The following is a 13,477-nucleotide window of genomic DNA, read 5'->3' as shown; positions in this document are numbered from 1 at the left end:
AAAAGGCTCTATAGACTAAAATTTACATATATACATCCACATATACTATTATTGACTAATGTATTCAACTAATTGTTGGATGGTAATTAACTTAATATTATGTTGAAAACCAAAAGTCACACAGTCATCCAATCTCATCATTAAACCATCATCATCTTTAACCAACTCACCTATACAAGCCGCAGGTTCCAAACCAGCCAACCCACATAACTCTATTGCCGCTTCGGTATGACCTCTTCTCAGACGTAATAAACCAGGAACAGCTCTTAAGGGAACCATATGTCCAGGTTTGATAAAGTCGGTACTAACAGCATTAGCATTGGCCAATAAATTAGCAGTAAGAGTTCTATCATGAGAAGAAATCCCAGTAGTGGTTCCAACATCAGCATCAACAGTCACAGTATAAGCAGTTCCATGTCTATCAGTTCTATTGGCTACCATTAAAGGTAATTCCAATTTGTCAGCTCTTTCAGTTGATAATGGAACACAGATATAACCAGATGAATGACGTACAAGAAAGGCCATATCTTTCTGTGTGACCTTTTCAGCAGATATTATTAAATCGCCTTCATTTTCTCTATCTTCATCATCCATTACAATCAAGAATTCTCCATTCTTGAATGCTGCAATGGCTTCGGGTACACTAACAAACTTTGACATGACGAACTTTAAAATGTTTATGCTGTGATTAACTTATGCTATATACTTGTAGTGCACCGCTATAATCTTATATCTATCAAGTATTGAACTTTATTCTCTTTGGTATAATGCTGTATTATATATAAGGCAACTTGTATGACTAAAAATTTTCAGTCTGGCTGTCTTACTAAATGCGAAGTCTGGGGAAACTGCGGAACATGCTATTTCGTCATCAATGCTTACATGATATTTGCTGGATGAAGAATACACTTAGTTCCACTAGGTTGTGGTAGATTACAGTTAAGTTATGTCCTTACAGTTTTTAACATCACCAGTGAACGTCACTACTGGTAACTACTAGTGTCGTTATCAACTGACGTTAACACTTTTATTTACCAACGTATTTGGTGATCACACCTTGTGGTGTGCATTATGTAATACTTACTGTATGTCTCTGATATGCCTTTGTGGTGGAAATCGGAATATTAACATGGCCGATCATGTTTAGTATACAGGCTAACTGGCCAACATCTGGTATAGCGAGTAGTACTACTAATAATGTAGCGCAGTGCAAGCATATCTGCAAGTTACAAGTAAAACACCTGGAACACAAATAAATATCGAATTCAAAGGCCACGTTAAATACAGTCGACTCATGTACGCCATGGCTCAATATTACTAGAGTTAAATCAATTTGTATACTTGCTTAAGTTGAATATTAGATGAATACTCTCAGATCTTGCTCGTCTGGTCCCGCGCTACCAATAACACAATGAAATGTTCACCTAAATGATTTCTACTAAGAAACACAACTACAAACGATTCATTTGCCACCATTGTAACCATTCATCATGAGTTTGACTAGTATGTACACCTTTCCCTCTAAAGAACCACGACAAGTCCATTGAATGCACGTACTAACTCTTATAGTAACCATTAAGTATGGAGGTAAGACACATGAGATCGCGTTGAGCGAATCATCCAAAGGATTAGACTTGAAACAGAGCATTCAAGATTTAACCCAAGTTCCTATTGCTAGACAAAAAATATTGGTTAAAGGAGGCAAATTAGCCGATGAAACACCTGTTGTTGAATTACAAAGGTTGAAACAGCCATTTCTTGTTCTTGGTACTCCTGATAAGAACTTACCCACAAAGCCAATTGAGAAACAAGTATTTTTGGAGGATATGAGTATGCACCAATTGAACCCCATTAGTAATGATCCTTCTGGTTTGGTTAATTTGGGCAATACTTGCTATTTGAACTCAACTTTACAAGCATTATATAAAATCAAAGATCTTACTAAAAAGGTTGAAACTTATACTCCAAGTCAAGGAGCTCGTGGCGGTGAATTGGTAATGGCTTTGAAATCTTTATTTTTAAGTATGGATAAGAAGCAAGAGAAAGTGACTCCTACATTCTTTTTAGCTCTTTTCAGATCTATTCTTCCTCAATTTGCTGAGAATGTCAATGGCCGTTATCTGCAACAAGATGCCGAGGAAGCATTCACCCAATTGATCAATAATTTAGATAATAGTTTGAACATCAAAGATTTATTTAGAATTGAAATGAAGGAAGTCTCAACATGTGTGGCCTTACCTGAAGAAGAAGCTCAAATCAATTTTGAAGAATCCTTAAAGTTGAATTGTCATATAGATATTAAAACCAATTTCCTCAGAGATGGGATTTTGAATGGATTGAGTGACATTATTACCAAACATAATGACCTGTTGAACTCAGATACAGATTATCAGTTGAAGAGAACAATAACCAGATTACCCAAATATTTAACTGTTCAATTTGTTCGGTTTTTTTGGAGAACAGATACTCGGAAGAAACTGAAGATTTTAAGAAGAGTTCAATTTCCCTTTGAACTTGATTTAAGTGAAATGTTAGATGAATCCATTCGTTCTGAAAAGGTTGAAGTTAGAGATAAATTGAGAAAAATCGAAAAGGATAATATTGAAGTTATCAGAGAATTCAAAAAGGCAAAGAAGGATATTAGTTTGACTCCTTTACAACAACAAGAGGAGGATGAAATGAAAATTGAATCCATTAAAACAAAATTTAGAGATGAATTTAAACAAGTTGTTCCTTCTGGATTTGACTTTGAAAGCACTACTGAAAACCCTAGTTCAGTCTATGAATTACAAGCAGTAATTGCACATGCTGGTACTTCCGCAGATTCTGGACATTATCAAGCATTTGTTCGTGATGACAATGATTTGGAAGGTGAAAGATGGTGGAAATTCAATGATGATAAAGTTAGTTCTATTAACAAAGAACGGATTGAATCCTTAGCTGGAGGTGGTGAGAGTGATTCTGCCTTAATTTTGATCTACAAAGGTGTTGGATTATAAAATAAACAAACAAATAAATACCATGATATAAGGATTGATTTTATATAGATGGGGATATGAATAAATATCTTGATTTAGTTTCTAAGTCAAAAATCTTTAGTTAACTTCTTGAATTGACTAACTTCTTCCCAACAATTTAAAGGTTTACCAGAGTTCTCCTTTAAACAACTAATAACTGCTTCTCTTGCTTCTCTTGTAGCTTCTGGGACATGTACTTTAGCCAATTCAATGTTTTCCTTTAAAGCTTTTGTTAAAGCAGTGATTTTACCATCTGCTTCACTTACAGATAGTTTGGAATCCTCCTTATCATAATTATTCAATAAACTGCCATCAACAGCATTATGGAAACGATTGCCGGCCTCTGCTTCCAATTTTGCCAATTCTGCCAGTACTCGTTCTTGGATGTACTTTTCTGTATGTTGAGCACGAGAATAATCAGACTATAATTGTTAATATATATGTTGTACTGGACAAGAAATCAATTGAGTACTTACTTCTGCTGAAGCTTCCAACTGTGACAAGAAGGATGCACTGAAATCCACTGGGGCAGCGGGAGTAAAGACCTTTGTTTCAGGTCTTGATGCTGATGAACCCATTTGTATATAGTAACAGTGTATTTATACGGGATATTATCAACACCTTCAGTTAGTAAGGTATAGTTGATATGTAAACCTACTATAATTTTCCGCGAGTCGTGTACCACGCTCAAATATTCATTGGAAAAATTTTAACTGGTCACTTTGTCTCTATCTTGAACAAACCAGCTGTCCAAGGTCACCATAGTAAGTGGTATTATTATCAAGAGATCATGCCTCCCGTTCAACAATACCAATATGCTCACCAACCATCGAACTTTGAGAAGTTCAAGATGGGAGCTATCATGGGATCAACCGTAGGAGTGGTCGTGGGGGTCCTATTTGGGGGATTTTCTATTATACAAAATGGACCTGGTCCAAATGGAGCCATGAGAACTTTGGGTCAATATATATTAGGTAGTGTTAGTACTTTTGGATTGTTTATGAGTATTGGATCTGTCATTCGGAGTGATGTTAAGTTTCAAGCATATGAAAGGGCTTTAATTGCTTCTCAAAAGCTGAGATCTTCTTTGGCTGAAGAAATTGCTGCGTTGGAAAGAGATTAAGATTTAAGAATCATTGTAATTAGGTATATTATATTTGATGGAAGCTATTACTAGGTATCCATTTAATTAGTTTTGTAGATAAAAATAAATCATGTTAATATTTCTGCTATGTATGGAATTCTATTATATATCTCCTTCAAGTTCTTGTCTTGTTCCCTTAACGAGATCATATTGATATGTTAATCCATGATGTGGGGCAATATGTGACTTACAATCAAGATTATGCTCTTGCTGTTCACTAAGTTCTTCAAGCTTAGTTTTCGGTTCCATAATTGGCTCACTACTTAGTTTGAATGTACCCCAGTGTACGCCCATCATAAATTTTCCTCCAAGTTGTTTATGGATGGTTAAAGCTTCTTCTGGAGAAATGTGTCTTGGTTTTTGATGCCAAGAGGGACAATATTGACCAATTGGTAACATGGTTAAAAACACAGGACTCAATTTCTTTCCAATAGCATCAAAGAGTTCTTTACAATAACCCGTATCTCCTCCATGATAAACTATCGATTGACCATTTCGACGGATCATAAATGAACACCAAAGCGAAGTATTGGAATCATAAACATATCTTCCTGACCAATGCATCGAAGGCAAACATACAATTTCAAACTTATCACCAGAATCTTCTAGTCCAACGTATTTGGTGATATCTAAAGAATCCCACCAATCCATTTCCACTATTCTATGAATTCCCTTACGGGCCAATTTAGTTCGAAGGCCCATAGGCACAATCCATAAAGGTTCATTACCCAATTGCTTAGCGAAATCCATTTCCAAGTGATCTGGATGATCATGAGATACGAGAACAAAGCTCAAATGATTATTTGTAGCATGTCGAATATTTTCAAGTGAAAGTGGTGAAGGTAAGAATCTAGCAGGTCCAAAATGTTTGCTAATTAAATGCTTCCCCATTATAGGATCTGTTAAAAAATTAACTCCCCCAATCTGAATAAGACTACATGATTGACCCAACCATGTGAAGAGCATCGTATCCCTTATGTCTTTATAACTAGATGACGTAAAGTATTTGCTTGAAGCTAAACATTGTTGTAAAATCTGAGAATTCTTTCGATAGGTTTCTAAACTAGGAGGAAAGCTTTTCAATACTTCTTCTATTTCATGAGTTTCATTAGGTGGGATATGAACTTTCTTGTGCACTTCAACCTGACTACCATAAATTGACTCGATGAACTCTAAAATCCGAACTGCCAAAAACTCAAACATCGTTTGAGGTCGATATTCTTCAAAGGGATTGACATAAAGTCCGGATATTGTAGCAGATCGGAATTGTTGTATGTCTGGATCTATCTGATACTTATTAGTGATATGTAGATCCTTTAAGAGCGCTTCTCTCTCTTGTTTTCTATTCAGAATGAGGTTCCGAGTTCGGATATGGTAATAGACTTCAAAGGAACTATATGTGGCTAAGAGGCCTAGGCCCACCTTGGCCTTCACTGATAGACAACTCATCTGAAGAACAAGAGTTGGGCATAGCGTTTACTAAAGTTTGGTGTTTTAAAGTCGGTTAAGTACTTTTGTTGTGTGACACAAAACCGGCTTTTAAGCATATGTCATCTACTTTTAGAAGGTGCCGAACTAAGGACTAATGGAACTATCAACTATCAACTATCAACTATGAATTACAAACTGTATTACTTAATGTCTTCTGACAACACCTGCAGCATCTGCTAATTCTAAGATATGTTTCTTGTATGCATTGATATTCCCTGGGAATCTGTAAACCTTTGTGTCTTCTGCCACCCAAATCTCATTACATACTCTATCAATGATAGTGACATCATGGGAAACCATGAACACCCCCCCTTTGAAGTTTATCAAAGCATCTGCTAAAGCATCCAAACCTTGAGTATCCAAGTGATTGGAAGGTTCATCAAGAATTAAGATGTGAGGTTGAGAAAGACATAAAGCAGCAAATGCAACACGAGATTTTTGACCACCAGAAAGAAGTTCCATTTTTTGTAAACCCAAAGAACCTGTTATTCCAAATGCACCCAAATGTCTACGGTATTCTTCATCTGATTTACCAGGGAAAGTTGCTGACATCCAAGAAACTGCTGATAAAGTTAAATCCATAGCATCAACATGATGTTGAGCAAAATATCCTATTCTCAACCTACCATTTCTTGAAATCATCCCCTCCATAGGCAGAAGTTGATCCATCAATAACTTCAACAATGTAGTCTTACCAGTACCATTACCACCACATAAAGCAATACGTGATTCCATATTAACGTCCATTTCAACATCTTTGAATAAGATTTTATCAGGAGAGAAACCAAATGTAACTCCAGACATTTGTAAAATAGGTGGTGATAATTTATCAGGATCAGGGAAATTAAAAGTAACAACCTTATCATCTTCAGGAGGCTCAAGAATCGGTAATTTTTCCAATTTTTTAATTCTTGATTGAGCTTCTGATGATTTGGCTGCATTATATCTAAATTTATCAATGAAAGCTTGTAAATGCTTTCTATAAGCCATTTGATTTTCATATTCTCTTCTTTGATTTTTAATTCTTTCTTCTCTAGTTGCATAGAAATTATCAAAATTAGATCCTCTGTAATAATCTAATCTTTCAGAATGTTGGTGAATAATATCTGTGGCCACTTCATTTAAGAATGCACGATCATGCGACACAACCAACACTGTAGATTCATAAGTCTTTAAGTATTCAGAAAGATAAGTAATAGATGGAACATCCAACATATTGGAAGGTTCATCCAATAACAATAAATCAGGTTGACAGAACAATGCTCGTGCTAATGATAATCTCATTCTCCAACCACCAGAGAATGATTTTGTAGCTTGATGTTGAGATTCCTTAGTGAACCCCAAACCAAATAAAATGGCAGCTGCTTTACTTTCGGCTTTATCACTATCCATTTCATATAGTTTTTCGTTGACTTGAGCCAATCTATTTTCCAAATCGTCTCTTTCACTATCTAATTTCTTAACTTCAAGAGAATCCTCATCAAATTCTTTACGTAAATTCTCAATTTCTTCAACTCTTTCGTTAATTTTGGATTCTTCTTGTAAAAGGTTCTTACGCCAAACATCAGCATCTAAAACACTTTGTAAAGCTGGAGTATCATCCCCTCTAATTTCCTGTTCCACATGTAAAATAGTTATATGTCTTGGAATATCCAATTCTCTTCTACTTAATGCTCTTAACAAGGTAGATTTACCAATACCATTTTGACCCACCAAACCATATCTTCTACCGTAAGCCAAGGTTAATGATGCTTCACTTAAAATACGTTTACCATCACCAACATATAAATCAAAGTTGTCTATCTTTATATCCTTTGATTTACCAGCACCGGAAGTACCTAATTCCAATGGGTTGATCGCCAAATAAAATGAGTCATAATCTTCATCTTTCTTTGAATTCAATAATTTAGAAGCCTCATAATTAACAAATTGGTTATTTCTTTTAGCCACTTTCTTTGCAATCTTTCTCTCTTGTTTCTCCAACTTTTTCTTATCAACTCTACTTTCCACTTGTCTACCTGTATGTTCGATATCTCTTGAAGCACCCAAAAGGGCCAAACTGGTATTAATATCTCTTTTACTGGTATTAGCTTGTAACAAACTAAGATCTAAAAGTCTCTTGGATGTATCACCTTGAACCTCCAATTTCGATAAATTTTTGGCCAATTGTTCTTTCAATGAGCTGGCAACACTATTGGTTAGCTTCTCTACCTGTTCTTTCTTCCCCCCAGCATCTTTTAAAAGTTGGCAAATGAAGTTTAATTCTTCTTCAATGTTAATTTGAGATGCAGTAACACTATCTTCTGTAGCGTTGGAAACATGTTGAATATAACCTACTGCATAATCAGCTACCACTGTATCGATCTGTGGAACTGCCTGACGCACTTGGAGTCCTATGTTAGACATAATGGGGTGCAAATAGTACTATGGTACAATGGTTTAGATGAAGAGTTGATTTGTTAAGGTGCAAATTTTTCTATACCGTTCGCACTTGAAGGCTCCACCATATTAGATTATACGGTGGGTAGCATAAATACATGGCTTACCCAATGTAAATATCAACAGTAGTACGTACTTAATACGTGTAATGCAAGAAGGTTTACACTACAATCAATTTCATATAAAACAGTACATTATTTCACTCGATACATCTAACAACACTACTCTATTTCTCTCATTATAAGGCAGCCTTAATCTTTGTTTTCAAAGAACCCTTCAGGTTTAAAGCTTGGATATCACTGTTACCACCTAAATGTTCACCTCCAACCATGATATTAGGAACAGTTCTTTGACCAGTGAGTTCCCTCAAGTATTCTTGGATTTCTTCACCATCGGAATCAGTATCCAACTCAATGATGTAATCATCTAAGTTTGGAATCATTTGTCCTAAAGTAGCCTTGGCTGCTTTACAATAAGGACAGTATGTTTTGGAAGCAACAAATACTGGCTTCTTTATGAGTTCATCAACTCTAGCTTTAACTGAGGCAGATACCATATTTGAATACGAGCGAGATTGGATAAATTTATAATTAGAACGGTTGATAACAGTTCTAAGCATTCAATTGTGTTATATATAATAAGCACTGTAATGTAATTGAAGTTGGATACATTTGCATTTAGAGTTGATTCTCTTGCTATTTATATGAGTTCGGGGATTGGCAAAGTCGCGCGCTACCACACATGACACTCCTTGGTAAAGAAACCTCGGCAAATGCCCTCGAAACAGTGCGAGCCCAAAGGCCATCACAGATATTAAATCCGATACTATTACTAAGCTTATGATTACACTCACTGCCACCCTTCTAGAATCAACTACTTATAATACGACATTACTCGTGATGAATAATAGATGATCACATGATGTAGAGGTGAACAGTTGTGGTTTTTGTATACTACTTAATCTAAAGCTTGGAGAATAAATTGTGACCCAAGATTTCAATAGAGTATCCATCTGGATCCTTAATGAAAGCAATTTGCTTAATGTTACCTTGATTCCACTTTAAACTCCAATTGGCATCAGGATATTCAGCTTCAATTTGTGAACATAATTTAGCTGGATCTTTACAACTAACACAAGTGTGGCCATAACCTTGAAGTGCACCATTATCTGTAGTGTTACCGTTATGATAACCTTCAAAGGAGTCATCAGACTCAGTACCCCAATTGTGAGTTAATTCTATAATACCTTCATAAGCAGCTCTTGGAACTGTATCCATCGAATCTTCAACAAACTTGTCATCATGATTATAACCAAGGAAGTATAAGGTAAATTTGGCATCTGGGTGTTCACTAGTGGAAAGTAATTTGAATCCAAGAACATTTCTGTAGAAATCAAGCGACTTTTTAGGATCTTTAACTCTAATCATAGTATGATTCAATTTATAAGTCAGAGAATTGGTTGTTTCTGGTTTCTTTCCAATTTCATGTTGAATCAATTCAATCCAATATCCATTAGGATCTAAAATAAACGCAATATACTTTTGTCTACCTTCAGACAACTTCTTTTTGAATTGAACTCCCTTAGATAAAAATTCCTTTTCTGCTTGTTGAATGTTATCAACAGATATACAAATATGCCCAAACCCTCTAAAAGTTGTACCATTACCATTGTTCAACTTATATTCGGGGTCCTTTTCAACTCCATGATTATGGCATAACTCTAAAACCCCAGGTCTAGCAGACCAATTCTTTCCTTCATATGCTGCATCCGGATATCCTAACATGTACAAGGTGAAATCAGGAAATTCTATTGATCTGATCAACTTGAAGCCAAGAATATCAGTATAGAATGGAAGTGATTCCTTAGGGTCCTTAATCCGAAGACAAGTATGGTTCATTAAGAAAGATTGATCAATTTCAGGCATTTTTGTAACTATATAGTAACTTGAGGTGTAATCGTATGCAAATGAGACTTGTCTAAATAAGAACAAAATTTATACTTCAACGTCCTCCACTTTTCAATCAGGTAGAATTTCTTAGTACCTTATCCAGGGTATAAAGGTACTGCATAATATTACCGGATAAAATATTCGGAAAATATGACTCATGTTATAAATCGCTTTCAATTCACAAACAATTCTTACGTAAGAACGCGTCATACGTTTTCTCAAGCCTCGGGTTCCTCTTATACGAGGTCTCTTTTGCAGTGGGGCAAGTGATGCCGGTTTATTTGAAAATATTACTCACCCAAGGGGTAACAAGACATCCACAGATCAGAATCAGAAGTCAGGCTTTCCCTACTGAAAGAATACATAGTTAAATAGTATGTGGACAAAGGTTCGGGGTCTGGGTTTAATGTTGATAGGAAGAAGATTCTCTTCTCATAAGACACAATCCAGAAAGACATTAGTTGATATCCATAAATTGTACGGCAATAAGACTCCGATTCTGATGGTTACATCTTACGACTATATTACAGGGAAATATGCTGCTTCTGCCGGAGTAGATATCAATTTAATTGGTGATTCGCTTGCGATGACTTGCTTGGGATACGAAGACACCAATCAATTGCCTTTTGAAGAGTTTCTTTACCATGTTAAGGCGGTGGAAAGAGGTGATAAACAATCGTTTATTGTAGCAGATTTACCCTTTGGTACATATGAAGCCTCTCCAGAGAAAGCATTGGAGACTTCAGTTCAACTAATCAAGGAAGGAAGAATTCAAGCTGTTAAACTTGAAGGAGGTCATCCCTCAATGATTTCCAACATCAGTAAGATTATTGATTCGGGGATACCTGTTATGGGACATGTTGGGTTGACACCTCAAAGACACAATGTTTTAGGTGGATTCAAATTACAGGGAACAGATACCAACCGTGCTTTACAAATTTATGAAGAATGTGTTCTGCTTCAGAAAGCTGGTTGCTTCGCAATTGTCCTTGAATGCATACCGAACAGATTGGCCGAGTACATTACCAGTAAATTAAGCATTCCTACTATAGGCATAGGGGCTGGACCTCATTGTTCAGGTCAAGTTTTGGTGATGGCAGATTTATTAGGAATGTTAGATGATGAAAGTCATCCTCCAGCTAAATTTGTTAAAAAGTATGCTAGCTTCAGTTCTGAGGCAGTCAAGGCAATTCAACAATACAGATCTGATTTGAAGGGAGTATTTCCACAGGAAGACATTCATGGATATAAGATGAAACGTGATGCCCTCTTAGAGTTTAAGAGACAAGTTGACGACCGTTCATGAACACTTGCAGGTAATCCTCAACTATAATACAGTTAAGGACTAATGTATAACTAAAAAGTAATCAATTAATGTCAGATAGAATATTTAAACTTGAAACTGGATCAGAGTAGAGTAGATCAAGTTTTAAGGTTAAAGCACGACCTCATAGTGTAGTGTGAAGGTCATACTAGTGGAATCGTGAGACCCTAAGCTCATCATTATCACCAACATAGTTTGTGATTAAATAATATTGAACATATACGTTAAGAGATTTTTAGGATATACCTTTCTGAGTGGTATACGATTGAAACCCGCCATCCAGTATCACTTGATGATTCAATGTACAACTGCAATGCTATTAATACAAGGTAACTATTAACGATAGTAATAAGATTAAACTACTATAATGTCATAACATAATATACAAAGGTTACTTATGTTGAAGGGTCCAAGGTAGTACCCTTCTTGATTGTGGCCCAACCAATCAAACGCCAATGCTTTTCAATACGTCTAGATAATGCAATTTTTTCATTAACTTCAGTACAAGCAGGTGAAGTCAATTGTAAACGAGCCATATCAGCCTTGACAGCAACAACTCTGGCACCAGTAGCAGTGGAACCAATATTAACCATCAACACTTCACCAACTTCTAACTTTCTAACCTTAGCACCTTGCTTTTGGCCATCAGTCTTAACACCTAATAATCTTCTCAATAAGAAATAATTGATTTCAATATCAGTATAAATTGAAGGTAAATTACCCTTAGCACCAACAACTTGACCCACTAATCTATCAGCTCTACATAAAGTTGGATCAACCTTAGTACCAACACCAATTAAACCACCAGGGACAGCAAATTTCAAATCATTATGTTCAGCAAATAATGAAACAATACGAGAATAAATTGGCTTACATTGGATCTTACCTCTTTCATCTTTGGTAACAATACCTGGTCTAATTTCAATTTCATCACCAATCTTGAAAACACCTGTTAAAATGGAACCACCAGCAACACCACCCTTTAAGTCATCGATTTCAGCACCTGGCTTATTAACATCAAAAGATCTAATTACAATTAACCTTGGAGATGCTTGGAAATCTCTTGGTGGTACTGGGATAGTATTCACAATAGCTTGGTTAACAGCATCAATGTTATATTTCAATTGAGCTGAGATTGGAATGATTGGTGCACCGTCGGCAATGGTACCTCTTATAAATTGAAGAATAGATTTATGATGATCTGAAGCTGTTTCTTCCCTCATCAAATCAACTTTATTCTGTAATATAACAACATGCTTTAACTTCATGATTTCAATGGCTGCAAGATGTTCTGAAGTTTGGGGTTGAGGACAAGATTCATTACCTGCAATTAATAATAAGGCAGCATCCATAACAGCTGCTCCTGACAACATCGTACTCATCAAAATATCGTGCCCAGGGCAATCAACAAAGGAAACATGTCTAACCAATTGGTAACGACCTTCACATCCGGGTCTAAGACAACGAGGTCTAATTTCTTTATCTGATTTGAAGGAATGATAACAATCAGGTTCAGGACATTCAGGGTTATCACACTTATAAATCTTAGCATTAGCATAACCCAACTTAATAGTAATGTTTCTTTCTAATTCATCTTTAAATCTAACAGTTTGCACTCCAGAAATAGCTCTTACAACGGTAGATTTACCGTGAGCAACATGACCAATGGTACCAATGTTAACGGTAGCTTGTCTATTGATAATTTCTGGTGATAAAGGAGTCAAGAAAGAGCAATCAGGGTTTTCAGGTTGTTCAGGTAATCCTCCACCTTCTTCAAATTCTCTTTTGGCCTCCTCTTCATCATAAGCTTCTTCTAATCCAGCAAATGATACAGATTTCTTTTCTTTGGTGGCGTTAAGGTTACCTTCTTCTTCTTTACCTTCAGCTTGTTCATAGTCACTTTCCACGTCGTGCTCGTACTGGTAGTCTTCTTCAACGTCGTCCATAGTACCACCGATCACAATGTCGGGCACCGCGTTATCAATATCATCATACGACATGTTGACTTTTGATGTGGTTGATTCAGTATGTAAGTGAACACTAATAATACGATACATAAAACATCATCTTTGAAATTTTTCACTTAAATTTTTTAGTGGTAAAGACACGACAC

The 13,477-nt window shown here is 36.0% G+C and overlaps 10 protein-coding genes across 10 annotated transcripts; 3 read left to right on the top strand and 7 right to left on the bottom strand.

Annotated features, from left to right (window-relative positions):
- Positions 1 to 48: 48 nt before the first annotated feature.
- Positions 49 to 660, bottom strand: RIB3 (3,4-dihydroxy-2-butanone-4-phosphate synthase; the record flags this gene model as incomplete). Its single annotated transcript, XM_043195124.1, has 1 exon — positions 49 to 660. The coding sequence occupies one exon, from the start codon at positions 658 to 660 to the stop codon at positions 49 to 51; it is 612 nt and encodes a 203-aa protein (XP_043050321.1).
- An 830-nt stretch (positions 661 to 1,490) lies between these two features.
- UBP6 (ubiquitin-specific protease) lies at positions 1,491 to 2,999 on the top strand (the record flags this gene model as incomplete). The annotated part of the gene is made up of 2 exons (XM_043195123.1): positions 1,491 to 1,503; positions 1,570 to 2,999. 2 exons carry the CDS (start codon positions 1,491 to 1,493, stop codon positions 2,997 to 2,999), a joined length of 1,443 nt encoding a protein of 480 aa, XP_043050320.1.
- An 86-nt stretch (positions 3,000 to 3,085) lies between these two features.
- On the bottom strand, positions 3,086 to 3,595 carry KQ657_004452 (uncharacterized protein; the record flags this gene model as incomplete). The annotated part of the gene is made up of 2 exons (XM_043195122.1): positions 3,086 to 3,439; positions 3,494 to 3,595. 2 exons carry the CDS (start codon positions 3,593 to 3,595, stop codon positions 3,086 to 3,088), a joined length of 456 nt encoding a protein of 151 aa, XP_043050319.1.
- Positions 3,596 to 3,807: 212 nt separating this feature from the next.
- MGR2 (uncharacterized protein) lies at positions 3,808 to 4,140 on the top strand (the record flags this gene model as incomplete). Its single annotated transcript, XM_043195121.1, has 1 exon — positions 3,808 to 4,140. One exon carries the CDS (start codon positions 3,808 to 3,810, stop codon positions 4,138 to 4,140), a length of 333 nt encoding a protein of 110 aa, XP_043050318.1.
- A 123-nt stretch (positions 4,141 to 4,263) lies between these two features.
- On the bottom strand, positions 4,264 to 5,610 carry KQ657_004450 (N-acetylphosphatidylethanolamine-hydrolyzing phospholipase D; the record flags this gene model as incomplete). Its single annotated transcript, XM_043195120.1, has 2 exons — positions 4,264 to 5,495; positions 5,607 to 5,610. The coding sequence occupies 2 exons, from the start codon at positions 5,608 to 5,610 to the stop codon at positions 4,264 to 4,266; spliced, it is 1,236 nt and encodes a 411-aa protein (XP_043050317.1).
- A 186-nt stretch (positions 5,611 to 5,796) lies between these two features.
- GCN20 (putative AAA family ATPase) lies at positions 5,797 to 8,058 on the bottom strand (the record flags this gene model as incomplete). Its single annotated transcript, XM_043195119.1, has 1 exon — positions 5,797 to 8,058. One exon carries the CDS (start codon positions 8,056 to 8,058, stop codon positions 5,797 to 5,799), a length of 2,262 nt encoding a protein of 753 aa, XP_043050316.1.
- A 271-nt stretch (positions 8,059 to 8,329) lies between these two features.
- Positions 8,330 to 8,710, bottom strand: TTR1 (dithiol glutaredoxin; the record flags this gene model as incomplete). The annotated part of the gene is made up of 1 exon (XM_043195118.1): positions 8,330 to 8,710. One exon carries the CDS (start codon positions 8,708 to 8,710, stop codon positions 8,330 to 8,332), a length of 381 nt encoding a protein of 126 aa, XP_043050315.1.
- Positions 8,711 to 9,053: 343 nt separating this feature from the next.
- Positions 9,054 to 10,016, bottom strand: GLO1 (lactoylglutathione lyase; the record flags this gene model as incomplete). The annotated part of the gene is made up of 1 exon (XM_043195117.1): positions 9,054 to 10,016. One exon carries the CDS (start codon positions 10,014 to 10,016, stop codon positions 9,054 to 9,056), a length of 963 nt encoding a protein of 320 aa, XP_043050314.1.
- Positions 10,017 to 10,416: 400 nt separating this feature from the next.
- Positions 10,417 to 11,346, top strand: KQ657_004446 (3-methyl-2-oxobutanoate hydroxymethyltransferase; the record flags this gene model as incomplete). The annotated part of the gene is made up of 1 exon (XM_043195116.1): positions 10,417 to 11,346. The coding sequence occupies one exon, from the start codon at positions 10,417 to 10,419 to the stop codon at positions 11,344 to 11,346; it is 930 nt and encodes a 309-aa protein (XP_043050313.1).
- A 413-nt stretch (positions 11,347 to 11,759) lies between these two features.
- On the bottom strand, positions 11,760 to 13,364 carry GCD11 (translation initiation factor eIF2 subunit gamma; the record flags this gene model as incomplete). The annotated part of the gene is made up of 1 exon (XM_043195115.1): positions 11,760 to 13,364. One exon carries the CDS (start codon positions 13,362 to 13,364, stop codon positions 11,760 to 11,762), a length of 1,605 nt encoding a protein of 534 aa, XP_043050312.1.
- Between the last annotated feature and the right edge of the window lie 113 nt (positions 13,365 to 13,477).

The sequence above is a fragment of the Scheffersomyces spartinae genome (assembly GCF_019049425.1).
Source record: "Scheffersomyces spartinae strain ARV_011 chromosome Unknown scaffold_6, whole genome shotgun sequence".
NCBI lineage: Eukaryota > Fungi > Ascomycota > Pichiomycetes > Serinales > Debaryomycetaceae > Lizanozyma > Lizanozyma spartinae.
This window is presented reverse-complemented; position numbering and strand designations above follow the sequence as displayed.